This window comes from Fopius arisanus, unplaced genomic scaffold, assembly GCF_000806365.1.
Source record: "Fopius arisanus strain USDA-PBARC FA_bdor unplaced genomic scaffold, ASM80636v1 scaffold00036, whole genome shotgun sequence".
NCBI classification, from domain to species: Eukaryota; Metazoa; Arthropoda; class Insecta; order Hymenoptera; family Braconidae; genus Fopius; species Fopius arisanus.
In genome coordinates, this window is record NW_011887775.1 from 402057 (window position 1) to 424892 (window position 22836).

General features: G+C 40.8%; 7 protein-coding genes across 10 annotated transcripts in view; 2 read left to right on the top strand and 5 right to left on the bottom strand.

Moving 5' to 3' along the window:
• The window catches only part of LOC105266089 (nucleoredoxin), a 29684-nt gene extending 20809 nt beyond the window's left edge, over window positions 1–8875 (top strand). For 2 of the 3 annotated variants that reach the window (XM_011303992.1, XM_011303993.1), the window contains exons 3-9: window positions 619–686; window positions 6101–6370; window positions 6451–6551; window positions 7606–7801; window positions 7883–7973; window positions 8257–8393; window positions 8529–8875. In XM_011303992.1, coding sequence (XP_011302294.1) covers window positions 619–686; window positions 6101–6370; window positions 6451–6551; window positions 7606–7801; window positions 7883–7973; window positions 8257–8393; window positions 8529–8747 — 1082 coding nt within the window. In that variant the 3' untranslated portion in view covers window positions 8748–8875. Of the gene's footprint in view, window position 1; window positions 687–6100; window positions 6371–6450; window positions 6552–7605; window positions 7802–7882; window positions 7974–8256; window positions 8394–8528 lie in introns of those variants that run through there. The other variant, XM_011303991.1, reaches the window with a different exon arrangement.
• A 40-nt stretch (window positions 8876–8915) lies between these two features.
• Window positions 8916–11860, bottom strand: Cdc45 (cell division cycle protein 45). Its single transcript, XM_011304001.1, has 4 exons — window positions 11712–11860; window positions 9812–11301; window positions 9583–9659; window positions 8916–9519 (listed from the first exon to the last, which is right to left on the bottom strand). Exons 1-4 carry the CDS (start codon window positions 11760–11762, stop codon window positions 9455–9457), a joined length of 1683 nt encoding a protein of 560 aa, XP_011302303.1. The 5' UTR covers window positions 11763–11860; the 3' UTR covers window positions 8916–9454.
• On the top strand, window positions 11331–13174 carry LOC105266094 (probable 18S rRNA (guanine-N(7))-methyltransferase). Its single transcript, XM_011304000.1, has 5 exons — window positions 11331–11352; window positions 11916–12023; window positions 12122–12159; window positions 12242–12420; window positions 12554–13174. The coding sequence occupies exons 2-5, from the start codon at window positions 11985–11987 to the stop codon at window positions 13117–13119; spliced, it is 822 nt and encodes a 273-aa protein (XP_011302302.1). The 5' UTR covers window positions 11331–11352; window positions 11916–11984; the 3' UTR covers window positions 13120–13174.
• mRpL46 (mitochondrial ribosomal protein L46) lies at window positions 13136–14463 on the bottom strand. Its single transcript, XM_011303999.1, has 3 exons — window positions 14318–14463; window positions 13555–14030; window positions 13136–13481 (listed from the first exon to the last, which is right to left on the bottom strand). The coding sequence occupies exons 1-3, from the start codon at window positions 14376–14378 to the stop codon at window positions 13209–13211; spliced, it is 810 nt and encodes a 269-aa protein (XP_011302301.1). The 5' UTR covers window positions 14379–14463; the 3' UTR covers window positions 13136–13208.
• A 1191-nt stretch (window positions 14464–15654) lies between these two features.
• LOC105266096 (uncharacterized) lies at window positions 15655–18608 on the bottom strand. 2 transcript variants are annotated; one of them, XM_011304002.1, is made up of 4 exons: window positions 18520–18608; window positions 17016–17753; window positions 16606–16924; window positions 15655–16537 (listed from the first exon to the last, which is right to left on the bottom strand). In XM_011304002.1, the coding sequence occupies exons 2-4, from the start codon at window positions 17724–17726 to the stop codon at window positions 16020–16022; spliced, it is 1548 nt and encodes a 515-aa protein (XP_011302304.1). In that variant the 5' UTR covers window positions 17727–17753; window positions 18520–18608; the 3' UTR covers window positions 15655–16019. The 2 variants fall into 2 exon arrangements, with proteins under 2 accessions (XP_011302304.1, XP_011302305.1); XM_011304003.1 differs by lacking the exon at window positions 18520–18608 and adding an exon at window positions 17871–18058.
• Window positions 18609–18756: 148 nt separating this feature from the next.
• Window positions 18757–21370, bottom strand: LOC105266098 (FK506-binding protein 15-like). The gene is made up of 3 exons (XM_011304004.1): window positions 21147–21370; window positions 19042–20782; window positions 18757–18924 (listed from the first exon to the last, which is right to left on the bottom strand). The coding sequence occupies exons 1-3, from the start codon at window positions 21224–21226 to the stop codon at window positions 18850–18852; spliced, it is 1896 nt and encodes a 631-aa protein (XP_011302306.1). The 5' UTR covers window positions 21227–21370; the 3' UTR covers window positions 18757–18849.
• An 86-nt stretch (window positions 21371–21456) lies between these two features.
• ND-ASHI (NADH:ubiquinone oxidoreductase subunit ASHI) lies at window positions 21457–22502 on the bottom strand. Its single transcript, XM_011304005.1, has 4 exons — window positions 22392–22502; window positions 21998–22224; window positions 21734–21892; window positions 21457–21648 (listed from the first exon to the last, which is right to left on the bottom strand). The coding sequence occupies exons 1-4, from the start codon at window positions 22474–22476 to the stop codon at window positions 21589–21591; spliced, it is 531 nt and encodes a 176-aa protein (XP_011302307.1). The 5' UTR covers window positions 22477–22502; the 3' UTR covers window positions 21457–21588.
• Window positions 22503–22836: the final 334 nt, after the last annotated feature.

Genomic DNA, 22836 nt, shown 5'->3' on the forward strand with positions numbered 1-22836 from the left:
CCTTCCACCCCTTCTCCTTCCACCCCTTCTCCTTCCACCCCATCCTCCTCCCACCCCCGACAAACACATTGGTTGCACTCAAGAGTGGGGGATTCTCCCCCGCATGAGCAGACGCCGACTAGTCTCGTGTCTTTCCCCGGCGTCTAGTTCACCGCCGAGCGTCACACCGCCAACACAACGACAAAAGAGCGAAAAAAAAAAGCCATTAAATAATTACCAAAATAATGGCCTGCACTGAAAATATCGTGCCGTCCGGTGCAATACCAAAACAATCATGCACAAATCAATCAATCAATGACAATCCCTGGCAACATCGTCTCTTCGGCAAACAATTGTTGCATTGCGGTGGTAGCGATAAACTTGTTGATGTTAATAGTGCTGTTATCGGTGATAAGGGTACAATGTGCGATGTTATCGGTGTTTATTTCAGTTTTATAAATCCAGGCGCCACGTGCGATGATTTTACTAGACAATTGGTCGATTTGTATGGGAATATCAATGCCGGGATATCGGTGAATGGGGATCACGGGGATCATGGGGATGGTGCGAGAAGAAAAAAATTTCAGGTGGTGCATGTAGTGCTGTGGAGTAATGTGGCTGATGTTCTGGATTTTGAAGAGAGCTTTCGTAGTCATGTGGCTGATCTACCGTGGCTAGCTGTACCTAATCGGGATTACGAGAGAAAGGTAATACATTCAATTTTTATTACAATAACGTTGTTTAATTTTACTCAATTTATTGGAAAAAGGATATTTTAATTAATTAAAACACAGTTAATTAATTCTAATCACTGTTTCTTTCGTCACAAAGAAAGAACTCTACAATGATTTCTTGTGAAATCATTGTTTATGTTTACACAAACAAACAAACAAACTCTGTGGCGACTCCGCGGTGCCTTCCATATTAATTGTTGTAATCATATTTATTTTTAATCATTTTTTAATCATCATTAATCATCATAAATCAGTTCAATATATTTCTATGAATTTTAACATGATATTCTAACACCATTGAAGAAATCCCCAAAACGAAATGAATAAATAAACATGAGGGTATATCAACAGTTGATGAAATCCATAATATTTTTATACAGCGAATTAAAAACGAATTAATTGAAAGAAATGTCTAGGATCTGAAGAGAATTCCCCGTCACTGACGTCTGCTTTGTACAAGTCATTTGTATTCGTTCGGTTGAATACATAATTTAACTGAAAGCTCGTGCTTATTCGAGTCCTTTATTATCATTTGCATACTGAGAGGGATTTTTCAGTTAATTGGGATGATCAGAAAGCGGTGAAAACTCCTCATTCAGCGATGCAAACGAGTTTTAATTGGACGTCGAGTGATTGACGAATAATACTGAGGGAAATTGAGAATAAGTATTGATGAACGAGGTCTGACGTGATTGAACCGATGGATTTTATTGACCTCAGCGATATTGGGGGTTTCGAGGAGATCAGGGCCTCTTTCATTACATCAAAAGAGAATCTTGGGTGCATGCATCCATTATCAAGTCGCCAAAGAAACTGAAAAGTCGCATCCTCAGTTGAATTTTCCGGAGGAAGACTTAAATTCTACAATACCTCTATTAATCTGATATATCTTTCTCATTATATTTCTCATGATTTTTTGATAGATTCGTTGATTAGATTCGTTGCTAAAATTCCTTAAAAATTCCGAGCAAGTGCCACTTGCTGGGAGCTTCTCAAAAGAATATCGATGTCAAACAAAGAAAAAACCAATGGCATACTTTAAATCATGAAGACATATTGAAGGAGTGTACCGTAAACAGAGTGCACTCACCGTAAATTGGCTGGCGACCCACATTTTCGATAGATGGGCTGTCATTCAGGGAGTGCATACGGTACGAGGTAAAAAAAAAAATGAGAAAAGAGCAGCGTAGAGAAAAAAAAAAGATGAGGAAAAAGCCGAGCCTCGAGGCAAAACACATCTCAAGCCCTTTTCCCTCTTCATCTATTCCGGCGGGGAGGTCTTTGAAAGAAAGAAAAGCGGAAGCTCGCGGTGGAAAGCTGAAAGGCCGAGGATTCTCAAGGGAGTGCTAAACGCTGCATGCGTTACGTTAATTATTGCTTCAGTGAAGATCCTGGGAAGATCAATTAATTGATTTACATGGGAGAGTCTGGGTGATTAATTATCTTGAGGTAAACTAGAAGACTAGGAGACTGAGAGGATCGACGGAGCGTGAGGTCTCGAATGACGTGCATCGATCGCCTGAGAAAGTCAATGAAGTTGAAGAAACACTCGACAAACATCTCCAAGGGGATGGGCAACTTGTTATACCGTTGATTTTCATATTCCCTCAGTAGACACGTACGTAATGCGTAATGGAGGCACCCATCGAGCACGAACCCGGCCTCAAGTACATTTCAGAAACACGAGAAATGCATGATGCAGTAATGTCCTGGGGCTTGCCTTCACGGAGTTCTCGCAGACGTCTACCCCTCGTCGGAGGGGCTCAGAGGCTTCACCCCAACGCGGCCAAACGTGCGAGGGAAAGCGTCGACGAAAAAAAATATATATACAGAAAGGGGAAAAAAAGCCAGGGAAAAGGGAATAAAGGGGCCAGACACGGGAGAGACGAGTTGGCCTTCCGTTGTCACGACAACTTTTCTCCGTCCCTTCCACTTTACTCTCTGCATTCAGTACTTTACCCTCGGATTTGTATTTATGGTTTTATGCAGATCGACTGTGGAAATCTTTCATTTTTCTTCTTCGGTATTAATGTCGAAGGCTGGAACGTGGAGGCTGGATTATTTGTATGGGCACATCGAGGATCCTCGACCTCGGTAAATAAATCCCACTGGCTCGAGTATCTTCAGCCCTTTTTTCTTCATGTACCAGGACCATCAATCAAGCTGACGTTTTACTTCTCTAAAACATTGGAGATAAAATATCTCGGGAATATGCTGGAGTTATCGTTACAACGGGCTCGTGTTCACGGGCTGACGCACCCCAGACACGAACGCCCCCTTGGATGGGGTGAGAAAAAAAAAATGTGTCGATAACGATGATGTGACGATGATGTTGAGTTTTGCATGATCTTCCTTGGTATGGAATACATTGACTCCATCCTATTCAATATTTTGTGAAAGTGTATTAGACCTACTTCTATTTTCAACTCATTCTGTTCCATCATTTTTTATTTTGAGGTATCCTGCAGGAAATAAACATCCCTAGTGTCGGAATTAAGCCGCTATCAGTGGGACCAGCAGGAGCGGTGGATTTATAATTGAATAAACAATGGTATGAGGATTTACGAAAATTCAACGCGTCAAGGACTTTTTAGAGAAGTTTCAAATCTCATCAGCACTTGGCATGACCCAGGATTCACCAAAAAAATCCACTTGAACCCGACCACAGCTCAACCTGGACCAGTCTCCAGGTGCCACTCAATTTCAATTCTTTTCCTTGGTTCTGATTATTTAGTCATTAAGACGAATAATAACTCAGAAAAATGGAGAATTATAATTATCATTGAAGTGCTCTGTTATACGATAAGCTAATTCAATGAATTTCCCAATTCAATATCTCACTTGATGATCCAAATCCCCAGACCCCGGATACAACGCGCCCTTGTACGCCCGGAGGCTGTCCCTCGGATTCCCGGAAAACAGCGAATAGCAAAAGTGTTGTACGTCACATCCGCTCCCCCGGAGGGGTGGAATTACGCCAGTGCATATCATCTGGTTGGAATTAACCCGGAGTTGATATCTCGACCCGGGGGTTTCATGGGATACACACATTGACAATGAAACTGGTAAAATCGATTCCACCGATTAGGGACAATGGTGTGTGCGTCAGACGTCGTGTAATGTCATTCTCGGGGAAGATGGAGAGATGGGATTGAAGGTATTTGGAACCACCACTAGGATATTTGCCGCCTTGTGGCTCGGTATCAATCCCAGCAGGTTGGTGGAATTGTTTGAGTACATACGGGGGCATGAGGGGCTTTAAAGGACTCGGTCAATACCAAATAGTAGATTGGGGAAGGGATAGGGCAGACTGATATTGCATTTTGGCTTATCAATTGGCCGAAAACCCCGCAATGTCTACTTTTCCAGTGGCCAAATTATTTCAGTGAAATATCCGAGAGATTTTTAGAAATTGTTATTAATAAATGGATGTCTTTAGTTAAGGATGTTCTACCGGTGTTTTGATATTTCTCCTATTTATCTGAGATTCATTGAAAACTTTTACGATTTTTATAACTTTTCACTAAAATTTATTGATTTTTTATTAAATATTATTTTAATAAATCTCAGAAAAACAGGGTAAATAACAAAATACCTGCAGAATGTCTTTAATATCTGGTGGTGGAAAATATAACTTTCATCAGGCACTCAGGGTAATTACAGCATCAGCTAGTCCCTCGTCTAATGTGGAAAGCAACAATATTCTCTTTGTCTGACGCTCGTCATTCAGCGATTCAGATGTATATTTCGCGTCACATACTTTATTGAAGGGGTCTTCGACCTCACACTCGGTGCTCCCCAGGTTTACCATGAATTCCCTCTCTGGTAGTTCCTGGGGAGATCGTGTGCTTCTCAGACACCCCGAGGAATAGTCCACTGGGGTTGGGGTTATTTATGAAATCCTGGAGCTGATACTCCCTCTGCTCTCGGGGTAGATCTTACGTTTCTCGTGATTTAAAGCTCTAGAGGGTGAATGCTCCGGTGGAGATATCTCAAGGTCAATTCGGGGAGCCGCTCGATAAGGGGATTATCTACTTCTGGTTTCAAGAGTTACGCGAGAATTTTTCGTATTTTATTCGGATAATAATCACTTCAGGAATTTCAACGGTTGCTTTATAATAAAATAATAATATTTATACGCAGTCAATAATTCATATCATAATCCTTTCATTCGTAATATTTTTTTAAATGATATAATGATATCGTTATCGCGACTTGTAATATTTATCGGAATATATTTTCTATTTTCGCGGATATATTCACTTTATCATATTTTGACTGCAATGTTTATTTGGAATATTATGAGGGGTGATATTATTGTTGAATAATATTTAGAGCGGTCACCATTCCGACAGTTATATCCAGCACATGCTTGGAAATAGACTGGAGAACGTGCGGCTGCAGAAAGCAATTTATATCGGGTGGTCTCCCCAAGCCTTCTGGCACCCCTCGCATTGTGTTATCAGTCATTGGGAATGGGTTTCATTGCTGGTCCGAGGGGGAAATATCGAGAGTCGCGCCATAAATGAGGAAGACTTGGGAATAATAGAATGATGTAGCCATGAGTTGGTCTCTCATTTTCACATGTCAGTGGAAATTTCAAGAATTTCACTTTCATGTTGACTCTTTCTCCATTTGAAAACTCTCAGAGGTCCGCAGAGGGATGAGTTCTTCAGGAATAGGGGAAAAAGATTGCAATCTAGGCTGTCTGTATTCATTCGGGTCTTCGGGGTGTTCAATCTTGCACCCATCATCCTCCGACTGTTTCTTCATCTCCATTTTTGCTGCTGTTTTATGCTTGAATTTTTTATCGTCTCGGAGGAAATGATAGCTCGGGAAAAATTATTTCTGTGGAATTAGGAGAGATGCTAACAAAGACCCGAGGATTGGAAGTTATTTTCCGTTGAGTTGTCCCCTGGGGGTGAAAACGAGAAAATCGAGTCCTCCATGCGCTCACGTGAGAAACAGAAATAAAAGAAAAGACGTTTCGGGGGGTGGAGAGTCTTGTTGGGGAGGGAGATAAGACGATTGGGAATCCACCCTCTGTCCCCTGGGAGTCGTGACGTGCCTTGTGATAACGTCAGCGTCTACCATATTTTTTCTCGAATTTTTTAACAAAAAATTTGCATTTCAGATTTCAGAGATTTATCATTTTTCCAATCAGTGAAGACAATTAATTTTTAAAAACAAAATAATCATTCGAATAAATATATAATAATATTATACAGATAATAATACAAATATATAATAGAAATAATTTTATTTCCGTGTAATTTAATATTTAAATTGATAATTGAATTATAGAATTTGATAATCGAGAGGTTTTGATTTTCCTGTGGCGAGTCTAGAATTGAGTCCAGAGTTTTTATTTATGGATATTGTTGCAGACGAGATTAACGAGGAGATATAGGATCAAATCCGGAGTACCAACTCTAATCCTCCTGGAAGGTACAAGTGGTTCGGTGGTGACTCGTGGGGGTGTGGAGAGGGCATTGGCCGATCCTAGTGGTTCCAACTTTCCGTGGAGAGCTTCACATCCCAAGGCAGCCCTCGAGGATGGACCACTAATGCCCTGCGGTGCTCGAGACAGCAATGAACCGATGCTACATGAAGAGCTTCGCCACTGCATCAAGGGGGTTTATTTCAGCGCCCACTGGGTGAATATTTCACTTATCCAACGTTCATTCAATTATAAATGGTCTCTTTTCAATTTATTATCCTTTTTTTCGGATTTAAGTGCCCACCCTGCAAAGCCTTCACTCCCCAACTAGTGGACACTTACCAAAGAATTCGAGAGAGGGGTCACAGCTTCGAAGTGATTTTCGTCAGTTCCGACAGGTAGTAACACCAAAAATGAAAATTCAAATAAATTAAGAATTTCGAGATAAAGAAATCGAATTTTTATAATCTATCCGCCATAATTTACACTCTACACCACCGAAGTAACCATTTCACCCCGATTGCAACCCCTGTCTCACCAACACCCCCAATCCGCACAGATAATAGCCGAGTGTTATCCATTGCAAGGGACGTTTTGCCACGAGGGTGAAATGGTACAGGGTAGAGCCGTGAAAATACCGCGCCCGAATTGCTGATTATACCGAGGGGCTTTTTACGACCCGTGCAGGGGCGAATGTGACGGGAGAAAAATGTTATGTTCTCGCAAAAAAAAAGTACAAAAAGAGCGTCCAATTCTTCGGTACAAATGCCGGAGAAAGTAGCACAAGTAAATACTAGAGATTCCGCTCGTGAATTGAAGTCAGATAAAATAAAACGCTCAAGAAAAATCCCTCAATCGTGGAAGTCGATTCTACCTTTTCCCTTGAAATGAATTTGTTTTTCTCTCAGGGGGATTATTTCAAGGGGAAAGACGACTGCAGGGAGACCTCGAGGTCTACAATAAAAATAAAATTCCCTTACTTCGATGTATGCGTGGAATAAGTTATTGCGACGTGAATTACAGAGATTAAACAAACAATTCGGTTTGGAGTACTGGGGAAATTATGCAGGGTCACGAGGAGGGACAATGAGCTGAGGTTCAGGCCTGAGGGAAAGAAAAGACACGGAACAAGTTATTTCTGGACTCTCTCATTCACAAAACCCTAGTTGAGTTTAATACAGCATCGATTTTTCATAAAACTTTACCGAGGGAACCCCTAAACCGACTCACGGCGCCAGAAGCTTTAGGGAGTTGGATAAATGCTTTTCTGGAGTTCCGTAATACTTTGTAATCTCGTAGGTAGTGGGTGGTTTTATGATTCGGAGTTATGACATTTTTGTCCCAATTTTCTCCTCTCACGTGGAAAATTATTGGTAAATACTGGGTTTTCTAGTGATTTATTTGATTATTGAACATGGAGGAATGGAGAATTTATTTAAGTTCGGATTTTAGAAGTGAGGAATCGTATAATGTACACATCGAATCGATGCCATGGCTTCGGATTCCATTCAGTCAAGAGGAAAGGCGAAAGAAGCTAGCGATTGCTCTCGATGTCCAGGCGATACCCACTCTAGTGATTCTCGATCCCAGGGACAATATTATCACCCTAGAGGGTCGTGCTGAGCTCCTAGAGGATCCGGAGGGACTGGTAAATATCTCGTTTTCGTTGAAAGGAATTTTATGATTTTATTTTATAACGGAGAAGCTTCAGGGATGATTTTTATTTTAGAATTTTCCCTGGACAATCAGACTAGTCAATATCCTCACGGAGAAGTACGCGACGTCTCTCCACGATGCCCCAGCTATTATTCTCTTCGTGGGTGAGTGGTATTTGAAGAAGTGCTTTAATTCTATAGAAGAGGAAAAACCGAAGTAAGAGATCGTCGAGGAATATCTCAGGATCTAAAGGAGATCGTGAAATTTTTGTAAAGACCTCTTTCGTAGAGCGAAATGAGAGCTATAGAAAAAGTCCTTATAAAAATTTCGCTATCTCTCTTTGTTCGTGAATAAATCCACTTGTTACTCGTTATGACTCTTAAGTGTAAACCTGAAGTTTCATGTTGAAATTTGAGATACGATTGTTTTTAATTGGGTGATTGTCAGAGGGTGAAGATTGCGAGGTGCAATTTGGTGAGAGTGTACTACTACCAGCAGCTGAGGCATACAGAAGGGACAGACCGGATTACGATCCGAATTACGACGATCCTGATGGGATGCTTCACTTCTTTATTGCTCTCGACGTGAGTCCACCCCAGGGAATCAATAAATTCCGGCATTTCTCCGATAAATAAAAGAAAATAATTCCAATATTGAAGTAATTGGTCATGAAAATTCCTAGAAGAAACAATTTCTCTTAAATATATTTTTAATTTCAGGGGGAAACGTCCGATATTCTTCGCGAATTCGTCGGCCTCGACGACGCTGTGCCCCTGTTAACTGCCATTGACATACCCCGAGGGGTTTACGCAGTTATGGAAGACGGTGCAGAAATAACTGTTGACTCTGTGCAATATTTCATCGATGGATTCAGATCGGAAAAACTCCCGACCAACAAAATTGCTGCGAGCCAAAAATGTAAGAGTGATAAAGCCTGAGGCTGGATCACTGGATCAAATCCTTGTGTACAGAATTTATTTAAATCCCCAGTGGATTGCAATCCTATTATTTACGATTCCCATTAGCTGGATAAATTGTACATTCAATAATATTGATGATAAATTTATGGATTGTCATTTTTTAAAATAATTTCTGCATTCTTTTCAGCTTCATCGAGTTTATTATAATTTATTTTTCTAGGTTCATATTAACAAAAAGTGATCGGGGGTAACGTGCCTTAAACTAGTATCACTTACAGGGTAAATCGACCTATTTACATCGATGACATATCAATTCGTTAGATGATGCACCAAGTAATTGACTCAGTACTCTAGGGTTAAAGTCACGGGGTTAAAAATATCCTGGTTTTAATGAGGATGATCGTTTTGAATAGTTCAGCAGCTACAGACAGATTGATGAAAAAATAAAGGTAATTTCCTCCTCAAAAAATGAACATATATAAAAATAGCTTCTCTGGTATTTCTCGTTAAGGCTGTGTCCCAGGAAAAATTCAGAAAATAATTAAAGCTTTCCATAACCAACGATTAAAAATGTTATATCCAGTATGTACAAGTCGACGTGAAAATTCGATTTCTGCTTTTTCGGTCCGGTTAAATTAAAAGAAAAAAAAACTTTGTCTTGTCGCGCATTGTTATGAATAACGAAAATATAAAACATAAAAAATAATGGGGCTGTCAGGGATGATTCACGTGAGGAGAGTGGCCAGGGCGTCGAAGAAGTTTGAGCGATCCTGTGTTTTCAGTCTTATAACTGCAATGAAAATACCATAAATTCGCTTTTAAAAAGCGCCTGAAGATGAACATGAGTACTTACTTGTGGTATCGAAGTAGTCAGCATCCAGGGCTGCATTTATGTTCTTAGCTGCCTGCTCAAAGGCTTTTCCAAACAAACTGAAATATAAAAAAAAACAAAAAATTGACACCCAGTGAATAGCCGTATATTCTTATATGAAATTTAACCAAAAATTGAAAAACCTTTTTTATAAGAAGAAATTCAACAATTAAATAGTTATTATCGTACAAAATGGTTAAAAAAAATTTACCTTCTGGGTTGATCCTCGCAAATGGGTGGAATTCCCACGAGCAAACACGTTTCCTCCTCTTGCTCATAATTAGCAGAAGCAACGAGAGGAGCAGCAGCAGCTCCCTTCCTCTTTGAGCTCCCCACATAAGCCCTCAAAACAAATTGAGCAAGCATGAGTAACGTATGAGGATGTGCAAAGAGCCTTCCATCGACAGTCCCCTCAGGAATAATCACATAAAGAAAACTTCCGGCATTCATAACCTTCTTCATCTCGAGAATTCCCTGTGCAGTCTTGAAGACACTGGCGAGCATCACCTTAGCCTTCTCAATGCCCCTCTCCAAGGTATCCTTCTTCATCCTGGAAAGGCAGTCCATAGCATCGAGAAAACAGTGATGAGGTGACCTGTCCTTTCCCGATGACTCGAGAAGCGCCAACATAGCATACACCAGATCACTGGCGCAGTATTTAAATTTGTATCCAAACTGCAGAGTGAATGAGGCCCCAATGATGTCCTCCACGTGATACTTGGCAGCGAGTTTCTCCACCATTTCCCTAAACTCAAGCCTAAGGTTAAGATCCATCGAGGAAAATCGCTGTTTGCTCTGAGCTAGGGGTAGTCCCATTTCAGCTAAAAGTTCCCTCAACCTCTGCTCACCCCTGATGGACCAGAGCCTCAGGGCAACAGCAGTTGTCATCGAGTGCCTTAAACTCGACTCAACAGTCCAGTGTCTGTACAACGCCAGCTGCAAGTCCTTATCATAAATAATTTTCACTGCACTCTGCTGCTGCCGCTCTGCATCGACCCCCTGTCTATGGCTGAGCCTCGACACCTGTCCCTGGAGATTTCCAGCTTCTAGGACAGACACCTGGGGCTCGACTTTATTAAGAATTGCCTGCTCTGTTGATCCTACGATTGCCCACCAGACCATGTCCAGAGAGTCCTTTGACATTCTCCACGCCATCTCGAACATCAAGACTGCTGAGGATTTACCATAATGACTGTATTGTGAGTAATTAAAGAGAATAGTATCCCTCTTCTCCTCCCACTCTCTCCTCTCTCGTTTCCTGAGCATATCCTCCTCGTTCAGACGTCGTCTCTTCGCTTGGCGAGACTCACCATCCGAGTCCTCATCACTCTCGTCCTCAGACGAGTCCCTGAACACTTCATCGTACTCTGGAATATCTTCCCCTGATCCCTGACTGTGGAGGATCCTGATCTGGCTCTCTGAGTAGATGTTGCAGAGGTCCAGGGGTCGGTGGCTGTCAATCACGAAGAATGTCATGTCCTCTGGAGGCTCCAGGTGACCCACTATGTCTATTATACCTCCGCAATTTATCATCACCACGTATTTTACGTCGTTGCAGTTGTCCTGGTATGACTGCACAACGTTGGAGATACCCTGCACTGGCACCACTGTGTACAGCATATTGTCGTTCTTGAAGAGGTGCTGCAAAATTTTGCACGCGCAGATCGCATCTATGTCGAAGTTCACGAGGAGGAGGCATCTCTGAAGTAGATCAATTGTATCATTTTTAATAATTCTCATGAAGAATTCATGGTGAGCTTTATATTTCAAATATAAAATAAAATGACACACGATTTCGAGGAGCAGGAGTCTCTGAGGTTTAAATAATCAAATATCCTCATTCGAGTCAACTCTTAGAGGAATTGTCATCAATTTTTGAAGATATTTCTACGTTTTCTCATGTGATTTTTTTATAGCTTTGCATATGTCAATAGAAGAAAACGAATAATAATTGGAGCAGAATAAAATTCAAGGAGAAAATAAATAAAATTAATTTATCGAGGGAATAAAACGAGCGTTTTGTTGTCGATAAAAATAGGTCACCCTTAACCTTAATAAACTTTTCAATGATTCTTCAAGTGTTTGGATATTAAAATGGAGTGACTACTCACGTTTCCTTGGATTACATCGTAAAAATCCTCCTTGAATTTTTTCACGAACATCTTGCCTCTGGTTATGCCATTTACGAGAAATTTTTTTTCACTGAGACGGGGTAAAATCCAGGGGATAACGCCAAGCCCTTACCCGCCAAACAGCCCTGTCGATGCCAGCGCTCCTCTTGCATTTATACACAAACACATATTTAACCTTGACAGGTGAAGAAAAACACGTGGACGAGCTCCAGTGAACAATCAGCAAATAACACATTTTAAATTACATCTGGAATGTCACGAAGACCCGAGCATCTAGCACCTCCAGAAGTGGTAATTACGAATTACATAAAATAACAATTATTCCCATGAAAATTTGGTCCTTGGACAATTGTTTCGTTTGTTTATAACCACTCGTCACTGATTTTCAGTTTTATAATGAAGAGGAGGCACGAAAATACACCCAGAGGTGAGGGATTAATTTAGAATTCATTGGTGATGCGGGGAAATCCCGAGTTCAGCCTCTGATTTTTTAAAATTTCGTTTCACAGCTCCAGGATGATGGACATCCAGGTCCAGATGTGTGAAAGGGCTATAGAGCTTCTTTTACTCCCTGAGGATGAGCCCTGCTTCCTCCTGGATATTGGTTGTGGATCTGGACTCAGTGGAGGTGTCCTGGAGGATCAGGGACACGTATGGATTGGAGTGGACATTTCCCCGGCGATGTTGAGTAATAGAAATGATTAATTTACTTTACCCACTTTACCCCACATTCTATCACTGTTAATAACAAAGAGTTGATTCATTTGTTTTAATAATAAATGTAAATTTAATCTGGAGAATATGTAATTATGATCCTGCAGATGTTGCCTTGGAGAGAGAAGTCGAGGGTGACCTGGTGCTTGGGGACATGGGGCAGGGTATGCCCTTCAGAGCTGGTAGTTTTGATGGAGCAGTGAGTATATCAGCCCTTCAGTGGCTCTGCAACGCTGACAAGACTTCCCACAACCCAGTGAAACGTCTCCAGAAGTTCTTCGTCTCCCTCTTCGCCTGTCTCTCAAGGACAGCAAGAGCTGTTTTCCAGTTTTACCCAGAGAATGGCGAGCAGATAGAGCTGGTGACGACTCAGGCGACACGAGCTGGATTTTTTGGTGGTGTCGTCGTGGACTACCCCAACAGTACAAAAGCCAAAAAGTTTTTCCTCGTTTTGATGACTGGTGGAGCCATGCCCCTTCCCAAGGCCCTCGGTGACGAGCACGAGGGAACTATCAAGCACACCTCCAGGAGGGAACACCTGAAGGCCCGGGGCAAGGGCCTGAAAAAATCCAGGGACTGGATTCTCGAGAAGAAAGAAAGGAGGAGGCGACAGGGAAAGGACACCAGGGAGAACACGAAGTACACTGGGAGAAAAAGAAGTGGAAGGTTTTGAATATTAAAATAGGAAAGCGATTGTCATTTTTTAATTAAAGAGGAACGATAAATTATTCTATATACAGTATTTATTCGAGACGATGGGGTTTACTCTGGTACGAGGAACATGGAGACGCTCCTGTGGACTGGCTTTGGTAAAATACTTCCTAATTCTTTTCTGTCCAGCCACTGGTACTTCACCGGGTCCTCAAGATTTCCTGAAATATACTTTGCCAGGTAGTAGAAGATTTTCACCCCACGAGAGCCCTTTTCTCGTACGGCCTTTGGATACACGTATTTATAGAAACCCATCGGAGCATTCCCGTAGATTTTTGCAGAGAAGGCTGGCCCACAGGTCGTCTGGAGTATTCTTTCTGCGGTCTGGAAAAAAAATTCATTCATTTCTCCGTCATTTATAATTGAAGATTTCTCAACGGTGAAAATTATTGATCACCTGTCGAAGGCTTTCGCCATCCTCTCGAAGACCCTGAGGAGGCAGCCAGAATGTGTCAGTACCCACTTTCTGATTCACCAGCAGTACAAGACATTTGTCTAGTCGCCTCTCGAGGGAGTTCTTGATATTTTCTTTATCAGCATCAGTAATCCTTGAAGCAAAAGGGAATTTTGCGAGCTCGGCCTCTCCAGCGTCTTCGATATCCTGAGCGGTGATTGTCAGCACTTTGTCAGGATCAATTTCCATTCCCTTTTTGAATAGTTCATTTTGCTTTGTCTCAAGCTCTGCTCTCAACTCGTGATCGTTCTTCAAGCTGTTCTCTGACTCAATTTGAAGCAGAACGTCCAGGACCTTTTCCTCTAGCTCTGTCTTCGGTTTTGTTATCACCGGGTGTCTTTCCACGCACACAGCAGCCATCAAGTCCCATTTTTCACTGGGTCCCGAACATCTGGCACGATTGTGACACCTCAAAATGTCTAGTACACAATATTTATTTAAAAAACATTGGAACAATAATTTGATTCAGAAAATCGTGAAAAAAAAAATATTTCGAGAAATATCCCCCATTGAATCTTAAACTCGCAAAATTTATCTAAAAAAACAACATAAAATTAATATTTTATGTGTAACAGAAGATTTAGAAATCGCATTATTGACTGCAGAAATGTTTTTTTTTGCAAAGTAAAACATGTAGAAGATCTTCTGTCATTTAATTTCTAAATAATTCGAAATTGTTTGATTGTCGATAAATTGAGATACTTACGAGGAATAAGGTTTGTAGAATAATTTATTGTGTAGAGTTTCCAAGATTGTTTAAATAACATAGTTATAAATGCTTTCAGGCCCGGCTCGTGGAGCAATTATTGGTTGAAAAATAAAGGTTCAGTTCTAGTCAAAGAGGATTGACTAAAGTAGAGGCTCAGTTCTGGGGGTTAGAGTGACCCCAGCGGCATCGTAGTACTGCACCCCAAGAGAGGGAGGGCGCCACACGCAATCCTGGGGTGTCTGTCAAGTCGACGGGGTGAATTTTATTTACTGCGGTATGAATGCTTTTTGTTTTTTATTTGTTTAACAGAAATTTAGTCGACTGTAGAATGAGCGGAAGGGGGAAGCCACATCTTGTGGAATTTCAAATGAAAAAAATTATTCAATATGTTGAAAATATACTGCTAATAAAAATTTATTGTTAGAATGAGCGCGTTGTCTAATCGGCAGCGTGCTTGGCTGGCACGCGAACGGCTAGGGTTCGATACTAGCCATCATCAATTTTTTTTTTCTCAAAATAATTCCAATTTTTTTTTTGTAAATGATTAATCGTTCGAAATATCGTTTAAAAACTGAATACCTCCTCGGATCTCCTCTTCTCCTGATACTTTTTCGAAAAATTCGAATTTCTCAATTTCTATACTTATACTTTTTTACCGGATACTTTACTACTCGATCTTTTTTACTATTTGTCGATATACAGAGGGCCCTATATTACCGACTGTTGGTGTTATAGGGGCATGTATTACCGACCATTGGTATTTTGCTGAAACGTGGAAATTCAAAATTTTTCAGTGAAATTGAAAGAAAAAATCTAAAATGTAAATCCAAATCTAGTTAACCCTTAATCAAATCCAATTAACCCTTAAACAAATCCAATTAACCCTTAACCAAATCCACTTAAGCCTAACCCTGTACAATTAACCCTTAACGAAAAGTTTTAAAAAAAAATTAACCCTTAACGAAAAGTTTTAAAAAAAATTAACCCTTAACGAAAAGTTTTAAAAAAAATTAACCCTTAACGAAAAGTTTTAAAAAAAAATTAACCCTTAACCATAATTTTTATTTAAAACTTTTGGTTAAGGGTTAATTTTTTTTAAAACTTTTCGTTAAGGGTTAATTTTTTTTTAAAACTTTTCGTTAAGGGTTAATTTTTTTTTAAAACTTTTCGTTAAGGGTTAATTGTACATGGTTAGGCTTAAGTGGATTTGGTTAAGGGTTAATTGGATTTGTTTAAGGGTTAATTGGATTTGGTTAAAGGTTAATTGGACTTGGTTAAAAGTCACATGGGGGCAAAAAATTTAAGTGACTCCAAAAAATTTTAAAAACAATGCGTTTGATGAAAATAATTTATTTATGAATCACTCTTAAACAAAAAGCAAGAACGATCGCACATCGAGGTGGGAATCATCTCTGTTAGGTCGTAGTTTAATTATTTAATAGAAAAAGAGGAAATATCATGATATTCCCCGTTCCTCTGCTATTATTTACAGTTCTTGTCCTTTGAGTCGTCAAGTCTCTCGAGTTATTGCATAATTTTTTTATCTGCCATTAAAACCGTCGATAATGGACAAAAAAAATATCAGACATATTTTTATACGTTGACATCTGATGAAAATCAAAATAAAAAAGTAGTCCGGAATATTCTTGAAATCCAACGAAAAAATTGAATGCAAAACTCAAATCTAACTCGAGTGCTCTCAAGGTACGAAGATGTAGTGAGAGACGTCATTGGCATCGTCGACGACTTTTGACTGCAGGAGTTTAATCTCTAGCCTCAGCTTCTCCTTCTCCATCTCCTGCTTCTTCATCTCGTTCGTATAACAGTTGATTTGCAGCTTGAGTTTATCCTTCTTCAGCTTCAACATCTCCGTCTCGTGGATGAGCTTTCCCTTCTCAGCCTTGAGCACTGACAGCTGTTCCAGGAGTAGCTGATGATTCGCCTCTCCAGCGAAAACCTCGACATTCGACACCTCTGGGTTTATTTCAGTTACATTTTTAGGATTCTTGACAGTCTCGTTTTCCGGACAGCTGTCCATCTCTGACTCCATGGTCCCGGTTTTCATTATCCAGATTTTTGTGTCATGACACTCGTCCATTGGCGGAGACCTCGACATCGTCGGGGATAAAGGGTCTGAGAGGAGGTGGGGATTCGATCGTTGAGTCTTCGGGAGTTTTTCCATTTCCACCGGCGTCGATATTGTTTCAATATCCAAAACTGGATAAAATTTAACATTTTAATTAAATAATCTGTCGTTAAAAAAATCCTGTAAATAGAATAATTACCCTGAGATCCCTGGGACGCCGAGGACCGACTGTCGTGCCCCAGGTGATTATCGCAGTAGCTGTTGAAATCTCTTTCGTCGACGAACACTGACCCGTCAGCATTGACGATGGATTCGACGATAACGGAAGGATCCCCGTCGTCCATCACAAGTTCTCCAACGATCTCTCCAACCAGTTCTCCACGAGTTTCGGCATTAGCCCTCAGTAATTCTCCCTCAGTCGTGTCCATCTCGTCAGGAACTTCCTCTTGGGTCAGCTGAGCGTTGTAGGACTCGTCTGCATCATTCGCCTCGTGCATTTCAAGGCCTGGAGGCAGGTCCTTCATAAGAGAAAAGAAAAATTAAAAAATGAGTAATTCCTCTCTTCAAGAAATCGCAACTTAATTATTTTATTAACTCGCGGAAACTTACGTCTTGACCCCATGGAGAATTACTATCTTTCTTCAATTTTTTAAGCCTCTGAGCGATTTCATCCTCAGCCTCAGGGTACATTCTTTTGCCTCCCTGCATCTTCTCAAGGTCGTGAATCCTCTTGAACAGCTGATAAGCCCTCTCTGGAGTGATATCTCGTTTCTGTTTATTGGCAGCAGCAATATTAAACAAATCCTTAGACCTCAGAATCTTGTTCGTCCTCAGTCTGACGTACTCCTTCAGCCTCTTCCTGTCGATGTGCAGCTGCATGAGATCCTGGACCTCCTGCTTTATTTCTCCACACAGTTTTCGCTCCTGAGGAAGACTCTTGAAGAGCTCCTCCGATATCTCGTGATTGTGCTCGTTGTTGACACTCGTTACTTCGAGTTTTGTCCCATCCTTTGATGCCCTCAGCATTATGTGCGCTGGACAATTTGTTCTGATCGACTGGGACTGTCTGCGTCCTGCACCTCTCGGGAGAAACTTCTGACCTCCGTAGATGCACGCGTATTTTACTGAGTAATATTTCAATCTCTCGCTGATGGGTCTTGCTGTTTTCATGTGGGCTCCACTCACTGTTCTACTGTCTCTCCTCCAGTAGTGGACAAGACTTCTCTTCGAAAATTTCTCCAGCTTATCCTCTAGCTCCTCGTAGCTGTTGAACATCTCACCCAGGTGGAAGGCGTAATCTTCTTGGGGAGGCGCTTCCATTTTTCCTTTTATACTCCCTCTTACTATCTGCTCGAGGACACAAAATTAAATTGTTAAAGTTGTTTAATTAGGCTTTTAATCTTCTGTGGGGGCGTTTCAATACTGAATTACAGTTCTTGAATAAATACTAGAATAATTGGATACCTTAAAGATATAAAAGTAAAAAAATCATTCATCTCCAGAATCGGAAATTCCATTTTTCTAATTTCCATGATTTTTCACTCCACTCCTCAATCATAAACATCAAATAATGAAAGTCACGTGAATAAAATAACAATAATTATAATTTTTCAATTGTAAACATTTCTCAGAGTGCAAATCGATAAAAATAATTCTTCCAAAATATTAAATTCCAATTGAACACCAGAATTTCAATTAAAAAATGGCTGAACTAATAGAAAATCGTAAAAAAAGAAAAATCAAAAATTGATATTTATTCATCTGAAATTGCAGTTCTATGAATTATCATTTCAATTAATCTAGAAAATCGTTGATTAAATATAAAATTCTGGAAAAATTGGAGGAATAGGGCGAGAGGGTCTCGCATTTTTGATAGAAAATACAGACGAAAATAATGGATATTGTGAAAATGTTGAGGTTATTTGTGGAATGTGATTGGCGTGGCAGAAGCCAAGATGGTCGACCGTGAGTTCAGACTTTCAATTTATCTCGTGAAACGGATACGCACACCCAACAAACAGTGACCATCCGTCACTCAACAATTGAATAACTCTTGATAACACCGAGACAAGTACCAGGAATAAAGTAAAGAGTCTCTTCCAGTATTACTTACATCGAGTGGATGATTAGTTTAGACTTCTAACAGCGTCGCCATTGAGAAATAATGGAAGAACCCACCGCCACTGCAGACGCATGTGTGTGTGGGTTTTGATGTTAATGCCTGGGATTCAATTCTTTGTTAGATATTTCGCGTGATATTTTCACGCTCGAGTTATTCCGGACACTATTTCCTCAGTATTAATCCCGATATCGATCGTTCGAGCTAAAAAAACTCGACTTTTCTATGAAAAATATTTTATTGCAAAAGCCTTCACATGTCAGCTGATTCGTTGATCCTCTGATAAATTAATAAAATTACGATTATAATTATGTACTCGATTAATTACGAGAGCCAGTCGTCGACGTCTAGGTCCATGGGTGGAATGGGGGGTGGCTCCTCATCAGGAGCAGAAGTCATCTGCAATAAAATTAGCAATTTTATTTTTCAAAATCTGTGGATTCTTGTTTTATCCATAAATCAATGATTAATGATCAATTAATAACAAAGAAAAAGTGAGGAAAATACAAGACTCACATCGAAATCCCGATCAGCTCCCTGACCATTATTCGCCTCACTTTCTCTATCGTCTCCCTTCCTGTCGTCGAATCCCCTGTTCTGGAGAACCTGGAGGGTGATCTCCCTGATGGTATTTCCCAGAATGTCCTTAATATACTCCTTCTCGTAAGAGGCTTCAGAGAACCTTCCGACGAGGGCCTGATAGGTTTTATTCATTACCTGCTTGACCTGTGTCCCTTCCCTCGGATTTCTACTCTCAATTTTCTTCTTCTCTTCCTCAAGTCTCAGAATTCTTCCCTCGAGGGTAGCATTCTCCCTCTGGTACTGGATGACGAGGCCATTGGCCTCCCTCAGATCAGCCAAGGCCTTCTGGAGAGCACCCTGGGCCTCCCGCAGATCCTCCTCCAGCCTCCGCACCCTCCCCTGGATCTCCAGCCTCTCCTTCTCACTCTCATCCGACTTCTCCGTTTTTAATCCCCTCTCCTGCCCCCTTCCCTCATTTCTCATCTCCAGGAGGGCTTTCAGCCCCTCCAGGGACCGCTCATTCCTCGGACTCGTGCACCTCTCTAGCTCCAGAACGTGAAACTTATCCAGGAGTTTTTGCACGTTATCCGCGACTTTTGAAATTCCCATCCTGATCTCCGCGTTGTGGGTCCTCGTTTCCGATAAAAATACATTGAGGTTCGGATCAGGTACCTGGAGAATCGGTGCCTGGTACTGATACACGTGACTATCAGGCACAAACTGCTGGAGAGGTACCTGAGGAAGTTGAGGGGCTTGTGGAACTTTTGCCCAGGGATGGAACACAGGCACGAGACTTCCAGGTGTCTGAGGACTGGTGATCGTCTTCGTGTTTCTCTCAGGCTCGCTTTTTCCTCTCGCTTTTCTCCTCACCTGGACTTCTTCCTCCGTGTCCTCGGAGTCCGTCGTGGGGACCTTAGGAAGCATTGAATGCCCCATCTTCGCCATTCGTGATATCAAAGAGGCTTTCACGGTTGTCTTGGGTGATGTCTCTTTTTTTGTTTCAGGTTTTACGATGTCGAGGATTTCTACCTCGAGAGCCACTGCCTGCTCCCGGGGAAACCCGGGGCCCAGGCTTATCTGTTTGCTCGGGGGAAGAATGAGCAGCCTCTTCAGGCCCTTGTGGACCCCCACGAGGGACTTCTCCCAGGTGTCATCGCTCGTTATTCGTACTCTCATCCCCTGGCTTGGGGAATTCCCCAGCTTCAAGGGCTGAGTTATCGTCGGGATTACGCAGTAGTTCAGCTCCACCTCGTCACCCTCCTCCACTTTTTCCCCGGTGTCTTTTTTCGGGGTTAGGTCTTGGCTAAATACGGATGTCTCGGGTCTTCCTCGGAGGAGGTACCGAGTTACTCCGATTTCACGAGCAAATTCAATCGCCGAATCCGAACTTTCGAAGAGTATGGACCAGTTGGAATTCGTTGAATCGTAATATGAGGCGTAATTGTTGTCCCCTGGGGAGTACTGGAAGTCTGGGGTCAGGGGGACCACTGATATGTGCTCCTGCTTGGTTTTGTAGAGGATCAGGAGGAAGGAGTGGGTCGGATCACGTGTCAGGGCAATCCCCAGCTTTCCAATTAGAGAGTACTGGCCAGATTCTAATTTGTATGCGTGTACGATTTTTACCAGGATTACCTCGGTCTTCGGAGGGGCTGGGGAGGGCTTTCCTGGAGCTTTTTTCACAGGGGGGGTGATATCCAGCCTCTGGGGGGTGCCGAATATCGCTGCCAGGTTGGCACTGGAAGCGCGAACATTTATTTCAACATAAAAAACATTAATCAGCCCCGAGACCGTTTAATTCGTATTAATTTTCCAATTAATCATTTTAATATTTAATTACAATGAATGAAAAAAAAATTTAATGACAAAATTTAATTATAAGGAAGGTACAAAAATATATAGGCATTACTATATCGAAGGCACTTGAAATAATTTTAGGTTAACAAGTGATAAATTAAATAAACTCTTCACAGGAAATTTTCGAATATTTGACACGAAATTTGTCTAATTTTTTATATGATTTCAACTGACTCTTCAAATATTTTTGATACCTGAGATTTTTGTAAATAAATAATTGATAATACAATATTAAAGTTACATACCCACCCTGGGGTGTGAATTCCTGGTCATCATCATCTCGAAACAATTTATCGAGATTCGGAAGCTGATTGGAACGACTCATAACAAATTCATTAACTCGCAACGATTTTTAAATATTTATCACCGGTTTTTTTTTTGGTTAACGTTCGAGCGGTTCGAACTGACGTGCAAACGCCCATTCGCCACGCGCTATAGTAAGTGATGTCACCAGACACCATTTTTTTATTACAAACGAATAATAAATCCTCAATGAATAAAAAATCGCCAGAACGAACAAAAAATAAATTCTGAAACACAAAAGCTTCTCATTACTTCAAATTTCATCCACATTTTCTTATTTCTTCATTCTCTTATTATTCTCCACAGTTAAACCAATTATAATATTCATTAAACTGATATCCTCACTGACAATATCGACTCTACAAATAATTTATGGAATCATCTTCAACGAGCTGGCTCGAACGTGTAGTGCACGACTCCAGGCTGTGGTATTTGCTTCTCCAGCTGAAAATTCCAATATAAAAATGATAAAAAATGAGAGTTGTACATTTTAATGAATGAAAAGAACTCTAAAATAGTTGTTACTCACAACAGGTCGGAAGCAAGGATAGGGTTCGAGGAGGTAATGAACTGCGAAGAGAGAGCCAATGACAGTTAACGTTACAGCAGTAGCTGTACGATACGGGACGTACGGTCTCTCTCCAAAGTCAGCACTCTCTTCTCCAAGGATGTTCCTGTCGACGTGGAGCTGTCATTTAAAAAGAAAATATTTTCATCAGAAGAACGAGTCAATAATTTCATTCAGCTAGTGAAGTGGAATAACTCAGATAAATTATTAATTGATATTAATTACCACTTCCCCGTGATTTCGTCTTTCCTCGGGCCAATCATAGGGATACCATGGGTCCTTCAGGGCCATTCCGATCATGGGAAGTTTGGGATAATCTCCATGACCCCAGCCATCATCTGGATAGGGCTCGTATTCCTCGTAGGACAAGCCATATTTCTCAGCAGCTGCTCTTCTCTCTGCCTCGGTTTTGGGGTAGGGTCCAGGTTTCCAGTCCTCATTCGTCAGAACCTCTAAAAAAATTCAGGTATTGATCAATAAACGTTGTATGTCCCTTACGTAATTCAACGCTTAACCTTGCAATTGTTGTTAAAAAAGTTTAGCTCGAAATAAATGGAGGGATTTATTGAACGCTTCATTATAAAAAGTTAAGGTACATTTTATAATTAATTCTACTTACTTGTCCTCACGACATTGTACAAAATCCCAGGCTTCTTCGATGTTATCGGGGTAATCAGGTTCTTCAGCTTTATTAGAGACGCCATATTTTCCCCGACGACTGCAGGAAAAACTCCAAGCACACACTTCACACTATTTTTCACTGTTTTTCATCACAAATAAATCATTATCACTGAATTATCACAGAAAAATAATGAGTTATGTCGGAAATCGAATAATAAAAAGAAAAATTCAATTTTTTTAGACCAGCACGAATTTCCCGAATTTAAATTTCCCGCTCGGCGTTTTCGGTCTGATCATCCAACGACTAATTTTCATGAAATAATCCTTTAAAGAATTATCAATTACAGAGAAAATAGTGTTATACAAATAAAATTGAATTTAATATAGAAACATGTACGTTATAGAGGGGAACGGTAATTTTACTGTTTGAATTTCGCGCGTAC

Excerpts from the sequence above, each read along its gene's own strand:
- Cdc45 (XM_011304001.1), bottom strand. The coding sequence starts at position 11,762 with ATGTTCGTGAAAAAATTCAAGGAGGATTTTTACGATGTAATCCAAGGA. Across the intron at positions 11,302-11,711 it reads ACGATGTAATCCAAGGAAAC|AGATGCCTCCTCCTCGTGAA; the intron begins GTGAGTAGTCAC and ends GATCTACTTCAG. Across the intron at positions 9,520-9,582 it reads TGACTACTTCGATACCACAA|TTATAAGACTGAAAACACAG; the intron begins GTAAGTACTCAT and ends TTTTCATTGCAG.
- LOC105266094 (XM_011304000.1), top strand. The coding sequence starts at position 11,985 with ATGTCACGAAGACCCGAGCATCTAGCACCTCCAGAAGTG. Across the intron at positions 12,160-12,241 it reads GCACGAAAATACACCCAGAG|CTCCAGGATGATGGACATCC; the intron begins GTGAGGGATTAA and ends TTCGTTTCACAG. Across the intron at positions 12,421-12,553 it reads CATTTCCCCGGCGATGTTGA|ATGTTGCCTTGGAGAGAGAA; the intron begins GTAATAGAAATG and ends ATGATCCTGCAG.
- mRpL46 (XM_011303999.1), bottom strand. The coding sequence starts at position 14,378 with ATGTTATTTAAACAATCTTGGAAACTCTACACAATAAATTATTCTACA. Across the intron at positions 14,031-14,317 it reads TTCTACAAACCTTATTCCTC|ACATTTTGAGGTGTCACAAT; the intron begins GTAAGTATCTCA and ends ATTGTGTACTAG. Across the intron at positions 13,482-13,554 it reads ATGGCGAAAGCCTTCGACAG|ACCGCAGAAAGAATACTCCA; the intron begins GTGATCAATAAT and ends TTTTTTTTCCAG.
- LOC105266098 (XM_011304004.1), bottom strand. The coding sequence starts at position 21,226 with ATGAGTCGTTCCAATCAGCTTCCGAATCTCGATAAATTGTTTCGAGAT. Across the intron at positions 20,783-21,146 it reads GAATTCACACCCCAGGGTGG|TGCCAACCTGGCAGCGATAT; the intron begins GTATGTAACTTT and ends TCGCGCTTCCAG. Across the intron at positions 18,925-19,041 it reads GAGCTGATCGGGATTTCGAT|ATGACTTCTGCTCCTGATGA; the intron begins GTGAGTCTTGTA and ends ATTTTATTGCAG.
- ND-ASHI (XM_011304005.1), bottom strand. The coding sequence starts at position 22,476 with ATGGCGTCTCTAATAAAGCTGAAGAACCTGATTACCCCGATAACATCG. Across the intron at positions 22,225-22,391 it reads GTACAATGTCGTGAGGACAA|AGGTTCTGACGAATGAGGAC; the intron begins GTAAGTAGAATT and ends GAATTTTTTTAG. Across the intron at positions 21,649-21,733 it reads ATCCTTGCTTCCGACCTGTT|CTGGAGAAGCAAATACCACA; the intron begins GTGAGTAACAAC and ends TGGAATTTTCAG.
- LOC105266096 (XM_011304002.1), bottom strand. The coding sequence starts at position 17,726 with ATGGAAGCGCCTCCCCAAGAAGATTACGCCTTCCACCTGGGTGAGATG. Across the intron at positions 16,925-17,015 it reads ATTCTCCATGGGGTCAAGAC|GACCTGCCTCCAGGCCTTGA; the intron begins GTAAGTTTCCGC and ends TCTCTTATGAAG. Across the intron at positions 16,538-16,605 it reads GGCGTCCCAGGGATCTCAGG|TTTTGGATATTGAAACAATA; the intron begins GTAATTATTCTA and ends AATTTTATCCAG.